The following is a 26,553-nucleotide window of genomic DNA, read 5'->3' as shown; positions in this document are numbered from 1 at the left end:
CGTCTCCAGCACGTCCTCAAATATCATACGTGTTCTTCACTCCCGAGCTCTCCATTGATCAGGCCTCGCAAGCCTTTTCGTGTGGTTATGTGAGACGTGTTATGAAAGCAGCAGGTACACTGACTTCCACTCTGTCCTGTAATAAGGCAACCGTCTGCCTTCTGAAGTGGTATCTGGCCGCCTTATCTGCAGTACAGTGTTTCATAAGACCGGGTTGTGTAAGCTTGTGTAAGCAGTGGTGCGCTGGGGGACTTGCTGTTCATCTGTAGTGCATGGAGGTCGAGGGATGGGGGTGGTGTTGAGGGGTGGTGTTGGGGTGGTGTTGAGGGCATGGTGTTGAGGGCAGGGTGATGGTCTAAGACTGGCAGGCAGAGAGGGAGGCTGGATGACTGGCTGCGGTGGTGACAGGTGACCATTAGGCCTGCCTCACATGGCTGGGCCCAGGGAAGCGAACACCTGGCCTGGGGCGGGGGACGGAGTGAGGAATAGAGGTGCTGCAGGAAGGAGCCCAGTTGACACTCAAAGGAAGGCGGGTCACGGCATCCACAGTGGAGATGAGAAAAGAGGGATTAGGAAGAGGAGGAGAGATTAGAAAGACAGGGACATAAGGACCGGAGAGGAGGAGAGTAGAGATGACCGAAAGGGGACAACAAAGAGATGAGTGGAGCTTCTGGAGCCGAAAGAGTCCTGTTTTAACACAGCAAGATCTCACCGCCTTCAATGGAACTTAACCTGTCCTCTAATAGAGACTTAACCTTATCCTGCCCTTTTATGGGGGCAGAAATGCACCACTTGCCGGAGTTGCCTGTTGCAAGTCCTCAATAGCTTTTATTGTCTCTTAACTTCACACTACTCCTTGTTTTCTAATAGTCCCTGATTTTAAATATGCTAATGACTGAATACTAGCTATTGATGGAGAGATGTAGAGTGAGTGAGTGTGTGCAGTCTGAGTCAATTTGAAAACAGGACCATGACTTCATGTTGGCTATATAAGAAACAAACTGGCTAAAACTCACTGGGTGCTGTGCGTGCAAGCGTGTGCGTGCGTACATCCCTGCCGGGTGGTAGCTACCCCGGCGCCAGCTGCTAGTCACCGCCCCCCAGCAGAACTTTCACAAATTCAGCATTCGCCTCCCCTCTGTCCTGTTCACCATAGGAGGTGATGAAGCTTGGCATTCTCAATAATTCAACCCTGCAGGCATATTCATGTATATACAGCCAGTCATCGGAGACTGGGGTAAGTTGAGGGTTAGCATTTTAGCATCTCCTTAACTAGCCCAGCTACAAAGCCCAACCCTGGGGGGGGGGGTGGCGTTGAGGGATATGGTCGGAACAAGCTACTTAGAGATGGCTCATTTGTTTGTTGTTGAAGTGGAGAACTCTCTCATGTTCCCTCTCTTTCTCCCAGATATAAACACTTTAACATAACATTTGCATGCTCTCTCATATTTATGTTTTTGCCTCCGAGGCATCGGTGCACAGCATGAACCCTCTCTTTTTATTTTCTTTGATGCGAAAGAGATTAAACCCCCCCCAACATTGCTCGTCTCTCTGATGTTGTTGTGGTGTTTTTAGCAGTCCTTGTTAGTCACTTCTTTAGTAATGTGCCTGTCACAGACGTAGTCGCCGAGTAGGAGAGGCAGAGTCTCTGGGCATTTTCAGATGGTCGCATGAGGACACCTGCACACTCAGTGGGAGTCTGGGGAGGCTGGCTTTACTCTAGGCACAGTTTGTGAACTACAAGTATAAGAGGATTCATGCTTTTTTCCCTGTGCAGTTTCAGACCTTTCCCACACAATCAACCGTTACCACACACACATGCACAACATGAGTCAGGTCCAATATTATTGGCACCCTTAATAAACGTGAGCAAAATAATATAAATACTGAGCTATAGTGTATGCTCCCCCCAAAATTCTAATAATATTATTTTATACTAATACAATTGCTCATAGAAAGACATTTTGTTTACCAAGTAAAACATATTTTCTCTCAAAAAGATATGGGTGAAAATGATTGGCACCCCTGTTTTCAATACCTTTCGATACCTCACGAGGATAACGGCGCTGAGCCTTTTTCTACAATGTTTTATGAGATTACAGAACACATTGGAAGGGATCTTAGACCTTTCCAGAACAATGATATCATTTGTCTGCACTTATGGGGCCGCCCTCTTCAGTTCAAACCACAGGTTTTCAATGGGGTTCAAGTCCGTAGACTGAGATGGCCTCTTCTGGATGCTGCCGTCCGTCCCTTACAGTTGTGCCACGTTTACGCAATAGCACTTTAATCGATTGATCAAACGCACAACTATAGCCTACAGTATACTGTAATAATACTGTTCCTCTCATCTCGCTCACCTTCAAATAGGATCCCTCCCCACCCATCAGCCTGCCTGTCTCTCCTCTCAGGAGGGGTAGGACGAGGAGAGCGAAGGATAGCCCATGATCCGGGAAGGACAAATTGTGGGTTTTAGTCCATCTGTCGGCCAGAGAGCTAATCTCCTGGAATTGTGGCGCTCCCCTGCCAGCCGGCCCCACGCAAACATGACCCACCCCCTTTCCTCCGTGATACACATTGACCCACCCCCTTTCCTCCGTGATTCAATATGACCTATGACCCACCGACGCTCCTCCGCCCGTCAATGTTGCCAGTGATTAACCCATTGAGTGACTAATGAAAAGAAACAGAAGTTATAACTTACTTCCACATTGTGCTTGATACTGATGGCATCCTCTACAGTCTCTGCCTTGCCAGAAGGGGGTAGATGCCTCGAATGGTAGATGAGACGCATGGGTTGGCGACTTCTGTGTATCTGACACCCTCCTCCTGTCCTTTCGTTTAGTTTCCGATATCTGCTGAAACAAAATTATCTGCGGCGAGTGTTTTTTTTTTGTAAGCATTTTAAACCCATGTTCTCTCTCTGTAATGATTTTCAGTTGGCCCCGACCCAGAATTTCTTTTTGCTGGGCCATTTTAAATATATAAAGTAGGTCATGGAAAATAGCTAGAGGCCCATTGGCCTCTGCGTTTTCATATCCCCGAACCGTTTTGACTTACTTAAAGTCCTAAAAGCATCTCTCAATGTCCTAATGGGCTATTACCAAGGTACGTGGGTGATCTCATGAGATGGCAACAGGAGTTAATATTTCTCCTGCAGATTATTCATTGCTACGACTTTCAAGAGCGTAGTGTTTGGGTAACGCACTGTGGACCCTATGGAAACACTCTGGGACTATCTATAGGTTCTTGAATCTCCTCACGCTCACTGACGATATCTCTGTCTTCATTCCTCCGTCCTCCAGGGCTTCTTTCGGAGGAGCATCCAGAAGAACATGGTGTACACGTGTCACCGGGAGAAGAACTGCATCATCAACAAGGTCACCAGGAACCGCTGCCAGTACTGCCGGCTGCAGAAATGCCTGGAAGTGGGCATGTCCAAGGAGTGTGAGTAGCACTGCTAAACTACACCACCCTGCCAACCCTAGTACACTATACGCTACACCATGTCGTTATCCAAACTATGCACTGACAATCAGGACAATTAAATCCTTTCCGTTCGACTGCCATCTGGGATGAAATGTCTGGGTGTTTCATTGAGTTCTGATTGATGGGATATCATGCGTCACTGAAGTACGCGGCACTGTCCAGTCGAGCCTATACTACACAACAAAACCTCTGATCACAATCATTATTCTCTATCATTGGGCCTCAGAACTGTGTGTGTGTGTGTGTGCGTGTATATATGTGGGTAGTGTACACTGCCCCAATACACATTTTGGCTTTGAACAGTAATAGTGGTAGCATAGTGAGTCTTAGTGGACCTCTGTGATGAATATGTTAGCACCTGCGGAGAGTGAATGAGTAGGCGTCGCCTCTGATCAGTGCATCCCTGGGGCTGTGTCAACACACTCCCTCCCCACACACATACACATACACACACTGTCAGACCAGATGAGCTAATTGGTGGAGGTGAGACACACACACACACACACAGGTCCACACTGTAGGCATAGTAAATATACTGACACACACACACAGGCGGGCACACTCCTCCCTCTCTCTGTCGTCTCTCTACTATGGTATTTACCCTCTTCATGGTACTGTAAGCGCTCTGCGAGTTTCCCACGCGGCTGGCCGTCTGAGGCCTACTGTAAAGTAAGTTATCCTCAGCGTTCCTTACCTCTGAATGGGCCCATTAATCATGATTATGAGGATTACGGCAGGCCGGCTCTGCAACACCCACCACAGGGACAGACTGGAGATAGTTTGAAATGGCACTGCCATCTTGTGGCTGGAAGTCGGTACTGCATGGCTGAAGGTAAATAGATAGGATAGGTAGAAGTGGAACCTAACAACTGATACAGGGTGAGATCTTTCTTCTGTTCATCTCCCTAATGGTTAAGGGCCAACTTCTATCTCAAGTTCAAAAAGTAGCCATATAGGTTCACTCTTAAGGCGTCAGCATGCTGGACTCCACTAGATGAACCGAAAGAGTGTGCTCGCATGCTCCCTTCAGCCTTCGCTTCAAAAACAAGAAAAAAGCGACAATACTGTACATATTGTCCATTTTGAGACACCGTAGCCAGTATACACTTCCTCACAATAGTCAGAATTAATCTGAGATAACTCAAGAAATCTGTCATCAATTTGAACGTTTTTGCAGTGGAGATCTTAGTCACACAATTTTACAGCTAACTAAGATGTTTGGTGCAGTATTTTGTCTCTCATTGAATGATTGAATGACAACAGACTTTATTGAAGAATCCGTACTGTTGACCAATCACAGACTAACGGCATTAGACTTTGGCTCCGGACTTCGGCTTTCCTCGAGAAACAATGTTGGGTTCCCGAACAGACTATTTTTAAAACCTCACCGGAGTCCAAAACGAACAAAAATGTTGTCATAATATATGCACAAACTCTTCCTGTTTCGTCTGGGAAGCGTGCTGACGGACGCCTTTACTCTCCCATACTCCCTCTATTTATTCTGTGTGTGTGTGTACTGATTGGGTTATGTGAGGGTGTAGTGTTGAGATGTCTTTCTCCGTGTGTCCCTGTGTCCTGGCTGATGACTTTGGTTGTGTTGCGGGGCTCCATCGGGGGCTGGCCATCTGGGGACCTGCGGGGAGCTACCGAGGAGGCTGGGAGGGCCGGCCGCTCTGCTAGGGGACGTCTCGGTGACCTTGCGTCTGCTCGACAGCTCCAACACCGTCAGGACCGGTGCCAGGTGGCCATGCCGAGGCAGAGAGGGGGAGAGCGAGTGAAAGAGAAGGAGAGGAGAGATGGGGGGGGGGGGGGTTTACCAGGGAAAGCCTGAGAGAGGAGTCAGTGATGTCGAGGAAAGGCAGGGGCTGGCCTGGAGTTTTTTGGGGAAATGCTCTTTTACAATATCAATGTTGACTATGTTTGTTTCCTTCGGCGTGCCGTTAAACCTCTGCTGGTGACTAGGCGTGTAGAATGTAGACTTGATCCATGTCATGAAGTTGTGTGGTTTTCAATACAGTCTGTGTACGACAGAGAATATGCCTATTCAAGTTGTTTTTTTAAGTTGTGTTTTGAATTTGGTTATTAACGTTCAGATTATAGTACAGTCCATTTCATTGTACACACGTAAACGTTCCCCGCTGTAATTACTGTGGTAGGGTGTGTGTGTGGCTGTACTGTACTACGGGGGAGCCCTGTGTTAGTTAGTGTGTGCCCTGTCGAGGGGGTAAAACTGTGCCCCTCCTTGTCGCCTCAGCTCCTCGCTCCAGCTCCAAAGGCGGGATGGCGTTGGGCCCCCAGCCGCCGCCCCCACCCTTGGAGACCGGGAGAGGACAGACTGGGGCGCCAGGGGCGGACAGGGCAGCTCCCCCGGGTAAGCAGTCACCCCCCCCCCCTCCTTCCCCAACTCCATTCCTCCGTCCCCTCTTTCCCTCCATCCATCCCTCATCACCTGTTTTCATCTCCCGTGCCGTGCCCTAGCATCTCCAGCATGTATAGAAGGAGGAGGAGGGTAGGAGAGGATAGAGGGAGAATAAGTTTCATCATTGCCTGGCCAAAACAGAGCAGCGAGAGAGAGGCAGGCAGGAGAAGCAGGGCAACATTGACATTTTTATCTTTCCATTGAATTTAATCTGTGTGATGGACGACCTGTCATGGGTTTAATTTTCCTCCTTCAAATTATCCCTGTCTGTCAGCTAGCTGGCCCTCTCTCGCTTTCTCATGCACACACACACACACACACGTGCACGCACCCACACATTCATACACACGCACGCAGACACATTGTCAAACGTAGCCTTTTATATTGTGAAATCCACTATGAGTACAAGTGATTGATTGATGGGAGTATGTGTATTGCTTCTAGCATACCCAATACAATACTATATGCTACAATGAATAGACTGCTAGAATGTGTTTCATATCAGTGGGAAACCCAATTCCACACGGTCGTACCATTTTAAGAATGCTAGAAAGAATCCTTCATAGCTCAAACCCATTCATATTCAAACAAAGCATTCGTGTAGACACATTCCACGATTTACACACACACACACACACACACACACACAAAATAATGCTGTGGGCTGTATTTCTTCTCCCCCTCGCTAGCCCTGCTATGGATCGCCCTCCAGTTATTGCACACAGCAATTCTCCGTGACTGATCGCGAGTCCCGGCTAATAGTTCTTTAATGACTGCGTTCAATTGTGTTGTGCAGCTTTTGATTGCGGTGTCAATTTGTCAGCACGGGTAATGTCTCTGCGTTAAGGATTCTCCACTTTTATTTAGGGAATTCATTTAACGTCTCCAACGGGCGCCGTAATGGCGGTTGGGGGGCGCGCGCTGAGTCGCTTTGACAGGTACGGGGGAGGGCCCGAGACACACATACGCACACACACTCACATCATTCTCAGCTCTCCTCACCTGTCAGCTCCTTTAAAGGTGGATGGACTTTGTGGCAAGAAGAAATAGCTGTTGGCAATGCGTAGTTGTATAGATGTAAGAAAGTGCTTTACTTTACTTACTTGTTAGTGACGCACATTAATCAATATCTCTGTAATTGTGCCAAATTTTGCCAAAAGTCTCATTTTCATCTGAAGTCTTAGTGATTTGAGGGTGCACTTACCTAGCAAATGCAGGATCTGCTGTTGTATAGTGTGTGAGTATCAGACCTGGACCCCCCCCGTGTCTGTGGACTGATTTAATGAACGTTGTCCCTGTACGGTGCATCCCTTTCTGGCCCTGGGTCAGATGTTGTCCCTAGACAGACAGTAATCTGTGGTGAGTTTTGTGTACCCCTATAATGGTTAGGATTTGGACAGGGGAACTGATCCAGGGTCTGTGCCTAAGGTTAACCTCTGGGTCGAGGTCTGGGACGAGCTGTGGTCTGGGGAAAGGGGGAGAAGAGGAAAACAACAAACCCAGGGAAGACCTATCAGAGAACAAGTGAAGCTTGGAGCGACAAAGAGGGAAATAAGCTGGCGATTGAGGATTAAAGAGAGGGAGAAGAGAGGAATGCGCAACAGTGATGGAGATAGAAAGAGTGCATGAGAGCGAAAGCTAGAGGGGGTTGTGCAGCTAGTGGGAGCGGGGGCTCAGCCGAGCCCTTAAAACCATTACCGCCTGGATATTTGTCATATTATGTTATTAGATTAGCCAGGGCCTCTAATGAAAGCAGTAGCAATGTGTCAGCATTATGAACGACCTTATCCGCCAACGCTATTTATCACCTAACCCGCCTCCCCTCCTCAGACCTATACACCCCAGGGTGGGTGAGGGGAGGGAGGGGGAGGAGGGAGAGAGCTGAATATACCCTAATGGATTTCCAATGCTAAACACAGCAGCGGCTGGTGTATTTGTCATTTCGGGAGTGAGTGTAGCTACATTCACAGCAGCGGTCGGAGCGCCGCGGGGAATGGCATTTCTCAGGCTTTCCTTTTGGATTATTTCCTCAGTAATATCTCTGTCCCCCCTGGGCCGACCTCTCATGGTCGTTTATCTTCCCGGATGGGATCAGAGCTGGAATGTGTTCTGCTGGCTTCTTAGCTACAGAGGCCCTCGGAGCTTGATGTTTTCCTACTGCCACTTAATCATCCTCTTCTATCGGGTATCTGTCCTGTTAGCTAGCCTACATACACCACCTCCTACGCTTGTCCTTTTGCTACCTCTATTTTATATCTCAATCCCCTCTTCGTTTCAGTCTAGATACCGCCACAATTTAAATACTGTTCCACAATTTGTCCCCCCCAACACAAGTGAAATCCTGGGTGCTTTACCCGCAGTTTAATTTCACCGATGGTCTTGCCATTTCATTTTGGTTTTATTTCTGTCTTTGATATCACAATTACATTCTAGTTTAGGCAGGAAAAGCAGTATCCTTCCTAGACTGTTTGTAAACCAACCAACTGAAACCGAGACATACCAAATTTACCTCCGAAGCCCCCCTTGTTTTTAACACACCTTTTAGACATTCCACTGCTAAATGGCCTCCCTGTTCCTAAACCCTGCCTCTCTTCCTTCTGTCTCCCGTCAGCGGTGAGGAACGACCGGAACAAGAAGAAGAAGGATGAGAAGAAGCCGGAGTGTACTGAGAGCTACGTGCTGAGCACTGAGACGGAGCAGATGATCAACAGGGTCAGCAAGGCGCATAAGGAGACCTTCCCTTCCCTCTGCCAGCTCGGCAAATACACTACGGTGAGCACCACAATACTTAGTCAGAGGTGTGTGTGTTTCTGTATGTAAAATCTCACAGATTACCAGGACAGTGCATTCGCTCATCTGTTGTGGTTGGTATTTTAACTGAATGATTCTTCAAAGTGTTGTTTAAGTGTAGCTTCAGAACCTTGTTGGTGCTGCTACCTGTGATTCTCATAATCACAGAGTTCATTCATTTGATTTATTGTGTCATTCATGTTGTCTGTGTGGAGTCTTGAATGCAGGGGCGCAACTTTGTTTTTAGAAGTGGGGGACATAATCTGGCTGAGGATTCCATCCCCCCCCCCCCCAAAAAAAAAAAGAATTGGGGCATCTAAGATGATTGTGCAGAAATGCAGGAAATTCAATATGACCCATGGCCCTTCAAGCCCTCTTAATTTAGAACAAACAAAAAAAGCTAAAGTGTCCCAGTCATCAAGCTAGTTAAGAGATCATTGTTAAATATGTTTAAGTGATAAGACTGATCAAGATCAAAGCTAATTCAATAATCAATATTGTTGCACCTTTAACCGATAACCTAACAAATGAACAACTCTTTTAAAATGAAGTACAAGGACTTTTGATTGTGTTTATTAAGAAATCCTCTATCAAATTTCAGCCAGCCCACCCAGCCAGCCCGATCCTTCTACACACCAGACCCCCACCAGCCTAGTCAATAACTAAACTCTCTTCCAACACATTTTTTTCACAGTCTTTAAGTTTGGGAATAAAGTTTCAAAATAATACAAAAAATAAGCGCAAAGCTACACATACATTATACATATTTTATTTCAGCTCATGAAACACTTTACATGTTGCGTTTACATTTTTGTTCAATATTATAGTTTAAATTTTTTGAGGCATCTGGCTTGTTCAGTGTTTGCTGCACAGAGAGAATAAAGTGTATCCGCAAAAATTCACCTGAGCTCCATCACAAACTGGTCTTCCCTGGCTGCCTCTCTCTGCTGAGACCCCTGTCACCATCTGATCCTCCTAAACTGAGGCATGAGAAAGAATTACCTTGGTGTACATTTCTACATTATCTAAGAATAGAATCAATGGTTCAATAATTGAAATGACCGTTATTCCCAGATCCCAGACTGTAGCATTAATCTGCTGTCCTGTAGGTACTGTAGGTCTACCCATCAACTCAAGATGGAACTTTGTATCATTCAATAATATTGTTAATATACTGCAAAAATCACCAGAACTCCGTAGACTGGTCTTCCCTGGCTGTCTGACCCTGCTGGGACACCTGTCACCATCGGATCCTGCTAAGACATGATGATCATGGTGCACCGTCAGTACACAACACTATGACAGTGAAGCCTGTAGAGCTGTTTATTACTAGAATTATCTAGGGAAACTGACAAATCAATAAGATTACATCGCTATACTGACTCTAATAAAAACTCACATTGCACAAAACCGCCATTTTTGGCCAGCTCTCTTTCTCTGTATATCAACTGGCGAAATGCAATCGAAGTTAATTTACTTCTGTTGAAACGGGACAAAAAGGCTACAAAACATTTCCATACAAACAGCTGTTAAATGGTAATAATAGCCACCTCATATCGCAATCTGATACTGATAGATACAGGCTAGACTAGAGCTAAATTGGCTTTGGTGGCTACTAGCTCTCTAATTCATTCACCTCAGTCGAGACACTACTAGCTCAGTACCCCCCCCCGTTCCCCCTGTCCCCAGTGAAAGTTGCGCTGCTGCTTCAATGTAAAACCATCTTCATCCAATAAAAACAGGTTAGCCATCAAACTCTTACTAGTTTCTCAATCTCATTCACAGAGTAACAGCTCGGAGAGGCGTGTGGCTTTGGACGTGAACCTGTGGGACAAATTCAGTGAGCTGTCCACCAAGTGTATCATCAAGACGGTGGAGTTTGCCAAGCAGCTGCCCGGCTTCACCACGCTCACCATCGCTGACCAGATCACCCTGCTCAAGGCCGCCTGTCTGGACATACTGGTAAGGGGATCGCTTTTGGTTAGGTCTACTAATGGTTGTCTGGAACAAATGCTAACACACCCTCTCGGATCGCTCTTCACGATCAGAGTTGGTCAAATCAAATCAAATTTTATTTGTCACATACACATGGTTAGCAGATGTTAATGCGAGTGTAGCGAAATGCTTGTGCTTCTAGTTCCGACAATGCAGTGATAACCAACAAGTAATCTAACTAACAATTCCAAAACTACTGTCTTATACACAGTGTAAGGAATAAGGAATATGTACATAAGGATATATGAATGAGTGATGGTACAGAGCAGCATACAGTAGATGGTATCGAGTACAGTATATACATATGAGATGAGTATGTAGACAAAGTAAACAAAGTGGCATAGTTAAAGTGGCTAGTGACATAAGAATGCAGTTGATGATCTAGAGTACAGTATATACATATGCATATGAGATGAATAATGTAGGGTAAGTAACATTATATAAGGTAGCATTGTTTAAAGTGGCTAGTGATATATTTACATCATTTCCCATCAATTCCCATTATTAAAGTGGCTGGAGTTGGGTCAGTGTCAATGACAGTGTGTTGGCAGCAGCCACTCAATGTTAGTGGTGGCTGTTTAACAGTCTGATGGCCTTGAGATAGAAGCTGTTTTTCAGTCTCTCGGTCCCAGCTTTGATGCACCTGTACTGACCTCGCCTTCTGGATGATAGCGGGGTGAACAGGCAGTGGTTCGGGTGGTTGATGTCCTTGATGATCTTTATGGCCTTCCTGTAACATCGGGTGGTGTAGGTGTCCTGGAGGGCAGGTAGTTTGCCCCCGGTGATGCGTTGTGCAGACCTCACTACCCTCTGGAGAGCCTTACGGTTGAGGGCGGAGCAGTTGCCGTACCAGGCGGTGATACAGCCCGCCAGGATGCTCTCGATTGTGCATCTGTAGAAGTTTGTGAGTGCTTTTGGTGACAAGCCGAATTTCTTCAGCCTCCTGAGGTTGAAGAGGCGCTGCTGCGCCTTCTTCACGACGCTGTCAGTGTGAGTGGACCAATTCAGTTTGTCTGTGATGTGTATGCCGAGGAACTTAAAACTTGCTACCCTCTCCACTACTGTTCCATCGATGTGGATAGGGGGGTGTTCCCTCTGCTGTTTCCTGAAGTCCACAATCATCTCCTTAGTTTTGTTGACGTTGAGTGTGAGGTTATTTTCCTGACACCACACTCCGAGGGCCCTCACCTCCTCCCTGTAGGCCGTCTCGATTAACCAACCCTGGTCCTGGTCCATCTGAGAGGGAGTACAGGCGTTTGTACCAGCACTAAAACACCATATCACCAACAAATCACCTTAGAAGTAGGAACTCGATCAGTTGAAACGGATGTATGAGTGCTGGGGTGGTGTAAAAACCTGCATACCATCTAGTTATTTCAGGCCTGGGATTAGTGAGTGGTGACCACTCTATTATATAAGATCTGTTCATAGGATTATTGAAAGTGCTACAGCTACTTATCGATTCATACCCCGTGCTGTTTCATGATTGGCCTATTTATTTTATTTCTGGCATTCTCAACCAATCCTGCGCTCTGCTCCCTCAGATTCTGCGGATCTGCACGCGCTACACACCGGAGCAGGACACCATGACGTTCTCGGACGGCCTGACGCTAAACCGGACCCAGATGCACAATGCCGGCTTCGGACCGCTCACCGACCTGGTGTTCGCCTTCGCCAACCAGCTCCTCCCCCTGGAGATGGACGACGCCGAGACGGGGCTGCTCAGCGCCATCTGTCTGCTGTGTGGAGGTACTGCGGCTGTTTGGATTTAACCAATGCTACTGCATATACAGACACACCCATACACACTCGGTGATTGAAGTTGATAATGACATTGTGCCCAGGTAGAGTAGGGTAGGGGTTCATCTGCCTCGTCTTCATGTGGCTGGGAAGGTGTCGCTGTCTAAAACCAATAGAGCTGGTCACATTGCTTCTCATTATAGGCAACTGTCACTGTACCGTATTCCAGCATTCACATATTGGACAAGCTCCCTGCTAGTGAGCGTTTCTCCTTTGCCAAGATAATTCATCCACCTGAAAGGTGTGGCATATTAAGAAGCTGATTAAACAGCATGATCATTACACAGGTGCACCTTGTGCTGGGGACAATAAAAGGCCACTTTTAAATGGGCAGTTTTGTCACACAACACAATGCCACAGATCTGTCAAATTGAGGGAGCGTGCAATTGGCATGCTGACTGCAGGAATGTCCACCATAGCTGTTGCCAGATGATTTCATGTTAATTTATCTATCATAAGCCACCTCCAACGTCATTTTAGAGAATTTGGCAGTACGTCCAACCAGCCTCACAAGCGCAGACCACTTGTATGGCGTTCTGTGGGCGAGCAGTTTGCTGATGTTAACGTTGTGAACAGAAGTGCCCCATGGTGGCCAGGCATAATATGGCATGAAATAGGCAGGCATAAACTATGGACAACTAGCACAATTGCATTTTATCGATTGCAATTTGAATGCAGAGAATGCATACAGTTTAGCATGAGCTCTATTTATTACATTTCAACTCACTGAACACACCCCTGTATTGTGTTTGTGGCTGTGTGTAGATCGGCAAGACCTGGAGCAGGCAGACAAGGTGGACGTACTACAGGAGCCCCTACTAGAGGCTCTGAAGATCTACGTGAGGAAGAGGAGGCCTCACAAACCACACATGTTTCCCAAGATGCTGATGAAGATCACCGACCTGAGGAGCATCAGTGCCAAAGGTGATAGGCAGTCCGAGACATCCGTCTACACCGTTGACCATTTCTTTCTCGTTCAAAGGTTGTCTGAAATAGGCCAAGATCAGGCATCTTGCGATTGGTTCACGGATGATCGATAACGGACAGGACACAAATGTAGTTTCCTCAGTATTACGAAAGGTGTGCAGCAGGGGTCGATTTTTGGGGCCCTGTTCTCTTCACTATTTATATGAAACCTGTAACATTCCTCTCTATGCGGATGGTACAGTTATTACTGTTATTTACTCCTGTGCCCCCTCAGTACAGCAGACCTTTCATGACCTTCAACGTGTTTTTGACCATTCAAAAATCACTTACTGATCTTGAAACTAGTGCCTAATGCCAATAAAACCCTAATTGATGTTCTCTAGGTCTTGTAATATTGACCCTGAGGACCTGCGTATTTGCACGTGATGATACTCTTTTAAAACACACATTGAAAAACGGACAAAAAAGATGAGAATTAAGATGGGTTTTGTATAGAAATAAATCGTGCTTTACTTTGAAAAATAGAAGGAAGATTGTTCAAGGAACGCTTCTCCCAGTGTTTTATTATGGTGATATAATCTACATGTATGCGGCAGCCTCCGTTTTTTAAAAACCTTCAGACTCAGTCTATCACTCAACACTGCGTTTTATCACTGGGGACAATTTTCTTACACATCACTGCATATTGTATAGTTCTGTTGGCTGGGAGCCTCTGACTACCAGAAGGTCCCACTTTGTATATGAAGTGTTTCTTCAGAGACCCCCCTTACTCAGCTCACGTCTTAATTGGAAGTACTGTTTCAATTAGCGTTATATTATAATGGACTACTATATATAGTAGTTAAAGCTGCAATATTCAACTTTTTGGGCGACCCGGCCAAATTAACATAGAAATGGGATTTTTAGATCTGTAATTTTTATCGAAAGCAAGTCTAAGAAGCATAGATCTGTTCTATGTGCGCTATTTATATGCTTCCCATTCTTAAGTTTTGTTTTTGCGTCTTTTACTTTCGGTTTTGTAAACCAGCTGAGAATACAATATTTTTGATTATGGAAAATACATTTCACAGCGGTTTAGATGGTACAATGATTCTCTACACTATACTTGCTTGTTTTGTCACAAACTGAAATTAGGCTAACTATTTTAATTTTAGCAACCAGGAAATGGAGGTGCAATTTCTGCATAGTGCACCTTTTTTAAGGTACTTACTTTGCAACGTCCATAAAGGTTTAAACTAAATTGTAAAGGTATACATTTGTAATGTAGATCCAAGTCAAGTGTGACTCATTCATATAAAGGGGTTGAATGTCCGCAACTGAGGACAGACTAACACATATCTTGGTCCTCCCCTCCTCAGGAGCCGAGCGTGTCATCACCCTGAAGATGGAGATCCCGGGCTCCATGCCCCCTCTCATCCAGGAGATGCTAGAGAATTCTGAGGGTCTGGAGAGTGGGGCCACAGGCTCCCGGACCAGTGGGGCCCTTCCAGGCAGCTGCAGCCCCAGCCTATCCCCAAGTTCCGCCCAAAGCAGCCCCAGCCCCACCACGCAGTCACCGTAGCAAGCCGCCCTCTTTTTCGCTCATCCCCCTCTTTCTCCCTGTGGTTGGGGGGTCCTCAATGGACACAGAGACTGGCGTGTTCTTGAGTGTTCCTCCCTATGTGCGATACACCCTCTCCTGCTCCACCCCCTCAAAGACACTGTCGGGAAAATGGCGGACGGGCGGTGGTGGGATTTCTTTGTTTTCTGGAACACTGCTGATATCTCCTCTGTCCCTCACCCTTCCCCTCTCTCTCTCTCTCTCTCTACCTGAAAGACTGAGGGAAGGAATCAAGCAGTCAGAGCTGTGGACACTGGTCCACTCAAAGGGGCTGGCGGGAAAGGGGGGAACAGACAGACAAATGGACAGGACAAGCGGACAGACTAACACCAGACACTTTTCTCGTTTCTCCAAGGCGGACTGCAGGCATGGACTTGTCGAAGAAGAACCCACATAAAAAGACTGGGTCATTCTCCTTTTCCATCTTTGAAAAACAGATTTCGTACAAAATATATATAGAAAAGTAAGGAACTGTTGTGATTGAATTCTTCTTGATGGAATAACAGATTGAGAAGAAAAACTACTTTTTTGTGTGTTTTAATTGTTTTATACCCATGAGGGTATCAAAATAGAATTGTTCCATTGTTTTATCACATACTGATGATGTTTTAATTAACAAAAGTAAAGAAGTTAAAATTACTTTTTCAATTTAAAGACATACACACGCAAATGTGCACAGAAAAGAGTTGCGATAAATATCGAACTATTCCAGGTTGGGTTTGCTTTTTCTCTCCTTTTTCTTTTCTGCTGCAAAGAGAATGGAAAAAAAATGATTGTATGAGCTTGGATGTATGATATGGTCACAGGTCCTTCAAGAAATCAAATGAATGAAGTTAAGGTGTATTTTAAGTAGCCTTTGAGTTCATGTATATAAGCTGTATTCATTTCTTAAAAAAACAAAAAAAACTACGTATACCTTTTACGTGTTTTGTTCATAGGTTTCTGTTTCAAGAAAAATCTATTTTAAGCACATTTTCCTGAAGGAAACGCATCTGTTTGTCCCTTTTTAAATGAGGGACAGATCCATAGAAATCACTATGGTTCTTAAAAACAGCAGCCACAATTTAGTTCACTCTCACCCCTTAAATTACAACATAGATTTCCATGAATACGAAAAAGAAAACCAAAGCACTCATATTGGGGCTTTTTGGTGATTGGATTTGGGGAGTTGGAGGGTTGAGAGCCAGGCGCTGGGTTCATCCAGCTAGGCACAGAGACTAGACACAGCATGGTTCCCAAATGGATTACAATGTGAAGGATGGAGTACAGTACACACATTTTCCCCAAAAAAATGATATGGGGGAGGGTAACTTGAGTGATCTAGTGTTCCCTATTGATGGTGAAGAAAGTTGGCCTTGTTGACTATGCTCTCACGACTATACCAACAACCTGGGTCGTATTCATTAGGCATGAAAAATAAAAAATAAGTGATTGACACAGGGAGAGTCTACCCCCCCCCCCCCCCCCCCCCCCCTTGTAAAATGTTTTGCAGTGTGCACTAATGAATGTGACCCCGTTTTGGGAAACGGGACCTTTGACCTTTGCCTCAGAGCAATACCACCTGTGATTCTTCATAGAAGCCCAACATCACCACTGAGCCTAGTTTTTGATTCTCACACGCAGCTCGCTCAAACATTCATCACTGTACACAAACATATACCGATGTCTCAGGAAGGAATCGTTCTGTATGCTTTGCTTGTTCTTTGTAAGAGTTTCCGCTGTGCTGCACCCCACTGCCAATCACAAACACTGACACACATATGCATGCTACTGAATTCTACAACTCTACAATCACTCGTCTCTGCTAGGCCAGTACTTTGCAGAGAGACTGGTCTGAACAACAAGAGCTATGAAGAGGATGTCAATATGGATTCTGTTGGAATCATAAATGTGTTCCTTTTTTTTTTTTCATTTCTTTATTTGTACGGTCAAAGCTGCTTTTTTTTTTACCCTCAATTTTTCACCTGTCCACAACAGCGCACAAGCCTCTCCCCAGCGAATCTGGATTAGCAACACAAACCCCTCGATTTGAGAAGTATGGAATATGTTGCAATTTTTTTCAAAATTCATCAGGCAACTTAAAATAAAAACATTTCATAATAGTGTTTGTTTGTGTGTGCCTGAAGCAGTGTTTGATTACACATTTACGATAATACATCAAGATGTGTAATATATATATATATTTTTTTATAGTCTTATACTTGAGTAGTCTTCTGCACCTGAGCCTTGTCCTTTGAGAAGCATTACTTGGCGTGTAAACAAATGTCTGTCATATACACCCCACTGATAGATGAGTAGGCCTCTTCTGATGGAAGAAATACATTGATGGCAGCAACGGCTACCATTTACAGACAGTCATAATGTCTTGCATAATGTACGTACGCAGCAATGAATGGGTTCCGTGGTATGGTATATGTGCTGTTGGAGACTACAGTACAGTACGAGGACAACCATACAAACGTTAGGCCCTCAAATACCAACAAAGGCTACGGTGTTCTGCTGGTAGCAAGCAGGCCATCGAGAGGGGTTATTTGTCATCTGGCATAGAACGTTTAATATCACTCATCACAGACGGTAAACTACGAACACAGAGCATACTGCGTCTCTGCTTGTGCTTGGGAGGGATTGTACTAGTTCTTGTAACTGCATGAGATAAGAACAGCTTTTCAAATTAGCGAGAAAGATGTTTGCTGCAGTTACTCAAATGGCTTCATCATTTGATTGGTAGAAGATATAGTGTTCCTCATTTTTTAGGAACAGTGTACAGGTGTCTAATTTATTTTGGATTACCAGCCTTTTGAGTACGTTTAAATGCACAGTAATAATTTTATATTAAACTGACTATGGCAGTAGGCAGATTAAATACCTTACTCTGTTTATCGATCTGTGTACGGTCAAAATCGAAGTAAGTATACTCTGATTAAAACACCTGGATTTCTGAGCAATCTTTAGAAGTATTAAGACTTGTAAACACCTTAAATCAGCGTTCCAGCTGTGTATTTATACTGAACAAAAATAAATATGAAACAATTTCAAAGATTTTAATGAGTTACAGTTCATATAAGGCAATCAATCCATTTAAATACATGGATTATTCCCTAATCTATGGATTTCACATTTATTTAATCTTTATTTAACTAGGCAAGTCCGTTACGAACAAATGCTTATTTACATTTTCCTCATGTAGAGCGACACATCTCCTTCGCATAGAGTTGCTCAGGCTGTTGATTGTGGCCTGTGGAATGTTGTCCCACTCCTCTTCAATGGCTGTGCGAAGTTGCTGGATATTGGCAGAAACTGGGACACGCTGTTGTACACGTTGATCCAGAGCGACCCTAACATGCTCAATGGTGACATGTCGGGTGAGTATACAAGTCATGGAAGAACTGGGACATTTTCTGCTTCCAGGAATTTTGTACAGATCCTTGCGACATGGGGCCATGCATTATCATGCTGAAACATGAGGTGATGGCGGCGGATGAATGGCACGACAATGGGCCTCAAGATCTAGTCACGGTATCTCAGTGCATTCAAATTGCCATTGATAAAATGCAATTGTGTTCATTGTCCGTAGCTTATGCCTGCCCATACCATAAACCCACCGCCACCATGGGGCACAACATTGACATCAGCTAACCCCTCGCCCACACAAGGCCATACACGTGGTCTGCGGTTGCGAGGCTGGTTGGATGTACTGCCAAATTCTCTATAACAACGTTGGAGGCGGCTTATGGTAGAGAAATTAACATTCAATTATCTGGCAACAGCTCTAGTGGACATTGCTGCAGTCAGCATGTCAATTGCACGCTCCATCAAAACTTGAGACATCTGCGGCATAGAGCCCCACCGTGGAGGTGTCATAATACACATAAAACCTAGCGGTCAAACAGGGAAATGGTTCCAATTGTTTTTCCACTATTCATTTTTCCCCATACCGGATTTTAGAAACACTTAAAATAAGGGCTGTGTTTCGTGTAGGCTTACCATGGTTTGAGGTTTTGTAAATCTCTTTCGGACAAGGTGACTTATCAATATATTCAGCTCTACTTACTCTCAGTTTCAAAAATGCTAATTAGCATCAAAGTAGACACCATGCAAAACTACAATTCCCTGCAAGCTCAATCACGTCATTTCTAGCTGACACCTTTGCTAACAGGTATTGTGTCCATTTAAAACTTGCACAAGACATTTCACAGAATTGTCCATTTAAAGAAATGTAGCCAATTTATTAATTACTACATTGAACAAACATTAGATAGTTAATCCAGAGATTCTTACCTTTGCCTCGATTCGGCAGTCTCGTCCAGATAATCATGGCATTTGTAGTTCCTTATGATAGCCACATTAGCAGTTAATTAGCATTTCATATTTGGGGCGTAAATACAGACAAATATATTGATAAAAGTCACCTTATCCTAGAGAGATTTACACAGTTACCAGAACATCACGCCAAGGTAAGCCTACACTTCTTCACTGAGGTTTAACGGCGGTTAGCATCCAATAAATGTTGCATTACCGCCACCTACTAGACTGAAGTATAACTCCCTTATACTGTGCTAAAAAGAAAATACCCTACCATCTAACACTACACTCACTAAATTATATTCATATTTTTTTTTAATAGAACCACCCTACTCCTATTTAAATTATTTACATCTATTTAGTCCTACGTCAGGCCACCAGCCTGAAATGATGGGACACCACTTAACACACCCTGGAAATCTTCTGACATCGAGTCTTGCACACCCAAATACCTCTCTGCAGCTGCCACCACAACCTCAATTTTCTGCGACATACTTATTAATGCTAAAAATAGAATCTTACTGAAACATACAGTGCCTTCGGAAAGTATTCAGACCTCTTGACTTTTTCCAGGGGTCTGTCATGTGCCTTTTACTGAGGAATGGCTTCCGTCTGGCCACTACCATAAAGGTCTGATTGGTGGAGTGCTGCAGAGATGGTTGTCCTTCTGGAGGTTTCTCCCATCTACACAGAGGAACTCTAGAGCTCTGTCAGAGTGACCATCAAGTTCTTGGTCAGAGAACGATGGAGGCCACTGTGTTCTTGGAGACCTTCAGTGCAGCAGAAGGTACCCTTCCCCAGATCTGTGCCTCAACACAATCCGGGTCTCAGAGCACTTCGAACAATTTTAAATTTTAAATGTTTTACCTTTATTTAACTAGGCAAGTCGATTAAGAACAAATTCTTATTTTCAATGACGGCCTAGGAACAGTGGGTTAACTGCCTTGTTCAGGGGCAGAATGACAGATGTTTACCATGTCAGCTCAGGGATTCGATCTTGCAACCTTTCAGTTACAAGTCCAACGCTCTAACCACTACCTGCTGCCCAATTCCTTCACCCTCATGGCTTGGTCTTTGCTCTGACACCTGTATATAGCCTCATTTCTTTTTTTTCTTTACTTATCTATTGTTTACCTAATACCAATTTTTTTACTTAAACTGCGCTGTTGGTTAAGGGCTTGTAAGTAAGCATTTCACTGTAAGGTTTACACCTGTTGTATTCAGCGCACGTGACAAACTTTGACTTGATGTGTGCCTTTCCAACTCATGTCCAATCAATTGAATTTACAACAGGTGGACACCAATCAAGTTGTAAAAACATCTCAAGGATGATCAATGGAAACAGGATGCACCTGAGCTCAATTTCGAGTCTCATAGCAAAGGGTCTGAATACTTATGTAAATAAGGTATTAGAGTTTTTAAATGTTTTAAATTTTAATTTCTAAAAACTGTTTTTGCTTCGTCATTATGGGGTATTGTGCGTAGATTTTTATTTAATCCATTTTAGAATAAGGCTGCAGCTTAACAAAATGTGGACAAAGTCAATGGGTCTGAATACTTTCTGAAGGCACTGTATATCACTTGTTGGCTTATCCCTCTGTACTGGTAAAGATCTACTACTCATAACACTCCTCTCATGATCCCTCCCCCTTGACTCATCTTCCTCTACTTTCTTCACTGCCTCAGCATATGAAAACTTCTGCACTACTCTAACATTGGAATCCTCAACCTGCCTCTCTCGCACTGGACATTTCTGATTCAACACCATAGTACCCTCCAAGCTCATGAGTAAGCTCGGGGCCCTGGGTCGGAACCCCGTCCTATTCAACTCGGTCCTGGACTTCCTGACGGGCAATGTGGTGTTGCGCCTCTTCAATCTCAGAAGTCTGAAGAAATTTGGCTTGGCCCCAAAAAACCCTCACAAACTTTTATAGGTGCACACTTGGGAGCATCCTGTCGGGCTGTATCACCGCCTGGTACGGCAACTGCACCCCCCGCAACCGCAGGGCTCTCCAAAGGGTGGTGCGGGACACCTACAGCACCCGATGTCACAGGAAGGCCAAAAAGATCATCAAGGACAACAACCACCCAAGCCACTGCCTGTTCATCCTGCTATCATCCAGAAGGCGAGATCAGTACAGGTGCATCAAAGCAGGGACCGAGAGTCTGAAAAACAGCTTCTATCTTCAAAGTCATCAGACTGTTAAATAGCCATCAGTAGCACCTTAGAGGCTGTTGCCCTATATACATAGACTTGAAATCACTGGCCACTTTAATAGTGGAACACTGGTCACTTTAATAATGTTTACATATTTTGCATTTCTCATCTCATATGTATATACTGTATTTTATTCTACTGTATCTTTAGTCTATGCCGCGCCGACATTGCTCGTCCAAATACAGTGCCTTGCGAAAGTATTCGGCCCCCTTGAACTTTGCGACCTTTTGCCACATTTCAGGCTTCAAACATAAAGATATAAAATTGTATTTTTTTGTGAAGAATCAACAACAAGTGGGACACAATCATGAAGTGGAATGACATTTATTGGATATTTCAAACTTTTTTAACAAATCAAAAACTGAAAAATTGGGCGTGCAAAATTATTCAGCCCCTTTACTTTCAGTGCAGCAAACTCTCTCCAGAAGTTCAGTGAGGATCTCTGAATGATCCAATGTTGACCTAAATGACTAATGATGATAAATACAATCCACCTGTGTGTAATCAAGTCTCCGTATAAATGCACCTGCACTGTGATAGTCTCAGAGGTCCGTTAAAAGCGCAGAGAGCATCATGAAGAACAAGGAACACACCAGGCAGGTCCGAGATACTGTTGTGAAGAAGTTTAAAGCCGGATTTGGATACAAAAAGATTTCCCAAGCTTTAAACATCCCAAGGAGCACTGTGCAAGCGATAATATTGAAATGGAAGGAGTATCAGACCACTGCAAATCTACCAAGACCTGGCCATCCCTCTAAACTTTCAGCTCATACAAGGAGAAGACTGATCAGAAATGCAGCCAAGAGGCCCATGATCACTCTGGATGAACTGCAGAGATCTACAGCTGAGGTGGGACACTCTGTCCATAGGACAACAATCAGTCGTATATTGAACAAATCTGGCCTTTATGGAAGAGTGGCAAGAAGAAAGCCATTTCTTAAAGATATCCATAAAAAGTGTTGTTTAAAGTTTGCCACAAGCCACCTGGGAGACACACCAAACATGTGGAAGAAGGTGCTCTGGTCAGATGAAACCAAAATTGAACTTTTTGGCAACAATGCAAAACGTTATGTTTGGCGTAAAAGCAACACAGCTCATCACCCTGAACACACCATCCCCACTGTCAAACATGGTGGTGGCAGCATCATGGTTTGGGCCTGCTTTTCTTCAGCAGGGACAGGGAAAAATTGATGGGAAGATGGATGGAGCCAAATACAGGACCATTCTGGAAGAAAACCTGATGGAGTCTGCAAAAGACCTGAGACTGGGACGGAGATTTGTCTTCCAACAAGACAATGATCCAAAACATAAAGCAAAATCTACAATGGAATGGTTAAAAAATAAACATATCCAGGTGTTAGAATGGCCAAGTCAAAGTCCAGACCTGAATCCAATCGAGAATCTGTGGAAAGAACTGAAAACTGCTGTTCACAAATGCTCTCCATCCAACCTCACTGAGCTCAAGCTGTTTTGCAAGGAGGAATGGGAAAAAATTTCAGTCTCTCGATGTGCAAAACTGATAGAGACACCCCAAGCGACTTACAGCTGTAATCGCAGCAAAAGGTGGCGCTACAAAGTATTAACTTAAGGGGGCTGAATAATTTTGCACGCCCAATTTTTCAGTTTTTGATTTGTTAAAAAAGTTTGAAATATCCCATAAATGTCGTTCCACTTCATGATTGTGTCCCACTTGTTGTTGATTCTTCACAAAAAAATACAGTTTTATATTTTTATGTTTGAAGCCTGAAATGTGGCAAAAGGTCGCAAAGTTCAAGGGGGCCGAATACTTTCGCAAGGCACTGTATGTATATATTCTTAATTCCATTCCTTAACTTTGGATTTGTGTATATTGTGTGTAGTGTTGTGAAATTGTTAGATATTACTTGTTAGATATTACTGCACTGTTGGAGCTAGAAACACAAGTATTTCGCTACACCCGCAATAACATCTGCTAAACACGTGTATATGACCAATAAAATTTGATTTGATTTGATTTCCACCGGTCTAATGTCCATTGCTCTTGTTTCTTGGCCCAAGCAAGTCTCTTCTTATTATTGCTGTCCTTTAGTAGCGGTTTATTTGCAGCAATTTGACAATGAAGGCCTAATTCACACAGTCTCCTCTGAACAGTTGATGTTGAGATGTGTCTGTTACTTGAACTCTGTGAAGCATTTATTCGGGCTGCAATCTGAGGTGCATTTAATTGCCCATTTCTGAGGCTGGTAACTCTAAATAACTCTGGGTCTTCCTTTCCTGTGGCAGTCCTCATGAGAGCCAGTTTCATCATAGCGCTTGATGGTTTTTGCGACTGCACTTGAAGAAACTTTCAAAGTTCTTGACATTTTCTGGACTGCTTATTTGAGCTTTTCTCGACATAATACGGACTTGGTCTTTTACCAAATAAAGCCATCTTCTGTATACCACCCCTACCTTGTCACAACACAACTGACTGGTTCAAACGCGTTGAGAAGGAAAGAATTTCCACAAATGAACTTTTAACAAGGCACACCTGTTAATTGAAATGCATTCCAGGTGACTACCTCATGAAGCTGTTTGAGAGAATGCCAAGAGTGTGCAAAGCTGTCATCAAGGCAAAGGGCAGCTATTTTGAAGAATCTCAAATATAAAATATATTTTGATTTGTTTAACACTTTTTGGTTACTACATGATTCCATATCTGTTATTTCATAGTTTTGATGTCTTCACTACTTTTCTACAATGTAGAAAATAAGAAAAAAATAAGAAAAACCCTTGAATGAGTAGGTGTGTACAAACTTTTGACTAGTACTGTATATGCTAACATGACTTAGTTGGGCAAAGACTCAACATCAAAACTCAAAAGAACAGACAACGACTCTTCTGTTTCGCCACTCATGCCACCCTGTCTTTGTCGCACCAAACGACGAGCATCACAAACACCGGGAATCTTACATTTTTACATTTTTTAAAAGTTATTTTTTAATTTCACCTTTATTTAACCAGGTAGGCCAGTTGAGAACAAGTTCTCATTTAGAACTGCGGCCTGGCCAAGATAGAGCAAAGCAGTGTGACACAAACAACACAGAGTTACACATGGGATAAACAAGCATACTGTCACGTTCTGACCATAGTTCTTTTGTGTTTTCCTTGTTTTAGTATTGTTCAAGACGTGAGCTGGGTGGGCATTCTATGTTGTGTGTCTAGTTTGTCTATTTCTATGTTTGGCCTGATATGGTTCTCAATCAGAGGCAGGTGTTAGTCATTGTCTCTGATTGGGAAACATATTTAGGTAGCCTGTTTTGTGTTGGGATGTGTGGGTGGTTGTTTCCTGTCTTTGTGTTTTCTGCATCAGATAGGGCTGTTTTGGTTTTGCCATGTTTATTGTTTTGTAGTTTGTTCATGTTAAGTGTCTCTTATTAAAGAACCATGAACTTCAACCACGCTGCATTTTGGTCCTCTTCTCTTTCCCAGGAAGAAAGCCGTTACACATACAGTCAATAACACAATAGAAAAGTCTATATACAGTGTGTGCAAATGTAGTAAGATTAGGGAGGTAAGGCAATAAATAGGCCATAGTGGTGAAATAATTACAATTTAGCAATTAAACACTGGAGTGATAGATGTACAGAAGATGAATGTGCAAGTAGAGATACTGGGGTGCAAAGGAGCAAAAAAATGTTAAACAATATGGGGATGAGGTAGTTGGGTGGGCTATTTACAGATGGGCTATGTACAGGTGCAATGATCGGTAAGCTGCTCTGACAGCTGATGCTTAAAGTTAATGAGGGAGATATAAGTCTCCAGCTTCAGTGATATTTGCAATTCGTTCCAGTCATTGGCAGCAGAGAACTGTAAGGAAAGGTGGCCAAAGGAGGAGTTGGCTTTGGGGGTGACCAGTGAAATATACCTGTTGGAGCGCGTGCTACGGGTGGGTGGTGCTATGGTGACCAGTGAACTGAGATAAGGCGGGGCTTTACCTAGCAAAGACTTATAGATGACCTGGAGCCAGTGGGTTTGGCGACGAATATGAAGCGAGGGCCCGCCAACGAGAGCATACAGGTCGCAGTGGTGGGTAGTATATGGGGCTTTGGTGAAAAAACGGATGGCACTGTGATAGACAACATCCAATTTTCTGAGTAGAGTGTTGAAGGCTATTTTGTAAATGGCATTGCCGAAGTCAAGGATCGCCAGGATAATCAGTTTTTCGAGGGAATGTTTGGCAGCATGAGTGAAGGAGGCTTTGTGAAATATGAAGCCGATTCTAGATTTAATTTTGGAGATGCTTAATGTGAGTCTGGAAGGAGAGTTTACAGTCTAACCAGACCCCTAGGTTTTTGTAGTTGTCCACATATTAATAAGTCAGAACCATCCAGAGTAGGGATGCTAGTCGGGCGGGCGGGTGTGGGCAACGATTGGTTGAAGAACATGCATTTAGTTTTGCTTGCATTTAAGAGCTGTTGTAGGTCACGGAAGGAGTGTTGTATGGCATTGAAGCTCGTCTGGAGGTTTGTTAACACAGTGTCCGAAGAAGGGCCAGAAGTATACAGAATGGTGTCGTCTGCTTAGAGGTGGATCAGAGAATCACCAGCAGCAAGAGCGACATCATTGATGTATACAGAGAAAAGAGTAGGCCCACTGGGGTAGTGGTAAAAAAAACTACCACTACCCCAATTATCACTCCTTTTAATGGCACCCTTTCCTTTTCTTATTCACATATCTTGTCCCCATTCGTTTAACGCAGAGTGCCTGCCGGTTACCCTCACCAATTCCACAGCACTCAATTCTGTTTTCACCTACCCTGAAACCACAAATGGATCAGCCAAAAGACAAAAGTCCACTTTCCCCCAAAACGTCACTCCTACTGTCAGACTCATCTTTCTCGGACTCCGAGAACTTCACCACACCTCTACCACCTCCAATACTTCTCCCTCATTCACTTTCCTTTCTCCTCCTTTCTTCAGCTCACTCTGCTTACACTTTCTACCATTCTTCTTTAACAAACCATGTCCCTTTTTTCCTCCATTTTTAACCGAC

At 44.1% G+C, this 26,553-nt stretch overlaps 1 protein-coding gene across 8 annotated transcripts in view; it reads left to right on the top strand.

The window, feature by feature from the left end:
- The window catches only part of raraa (retinoic acid receptor, alpha a), a 227,348-nt gene extending 210,226 nt beyond the window's left edge, over positions 1–17,122 (top strand). For 6 of the 8 annotated variants that reach the window (XM_029629349.2, XM_029629347.2, XM_029629348.2 and 3 more), the window contains 7 exons: positions 3,306–3,447; positions 5,744–5,860; positions 8,520–8,680; positions 10,484–10,660; positions 12,238–12,442; positions 13,259–13,417; positions 14,779–17,122. In XM_029629349.2, coding sequence (XP_029485209.1) covers positions 3,306–3,447; positions 5,744–5,860; positions 8,520–8,680; positions 10,484–10,660; positions 12,238–12,442; positions 13,259–13,417; positions 14,779–14,981 — 1,164 coding nt within the window. In that variant the 3' untranslated portion in view covers positions 14,982–17,122. The remainder of the gene's footprint in view (positions 1–3,305; positions 3,448–5,743; positions 5,861–8,519; positions 8,681–10,483; positions 10,661–12,237; positions 12,443–13,258; positions 13,418–14,778) is intronic. The other 2 variants (XM_065007963.1, XM_029629351.2) reach the window with 1 other exon arrangement.
- The last annotated feature ends 9,431 nt before the right edge of the window (positions 17,123–26,553 follow it).

The sequence above is a fragment of the Oncorhynchus nerka genome, linkage group LG23 (assembly GCF_034236695.1).
Source record: "Oncorhynchus nerka isolate Pitt River linkage group LG23, Oner_Uvic_2.0, whole genome shotgun sequence".
In the NCBI taxonomy this organism is placed as follows: domain Eukaryota; kingdom Metazoa; phylum Chordata; class Actinopteri; order Salmoniformes; family Salmonidae; genus Oncorhynchus; species Oncorhynchus nerka.
The sequence above is the reverse complement of the archived record's forward strand: the minus strand, read 5'-3'. Positions and strand labels throughout refer to the sequence as shown.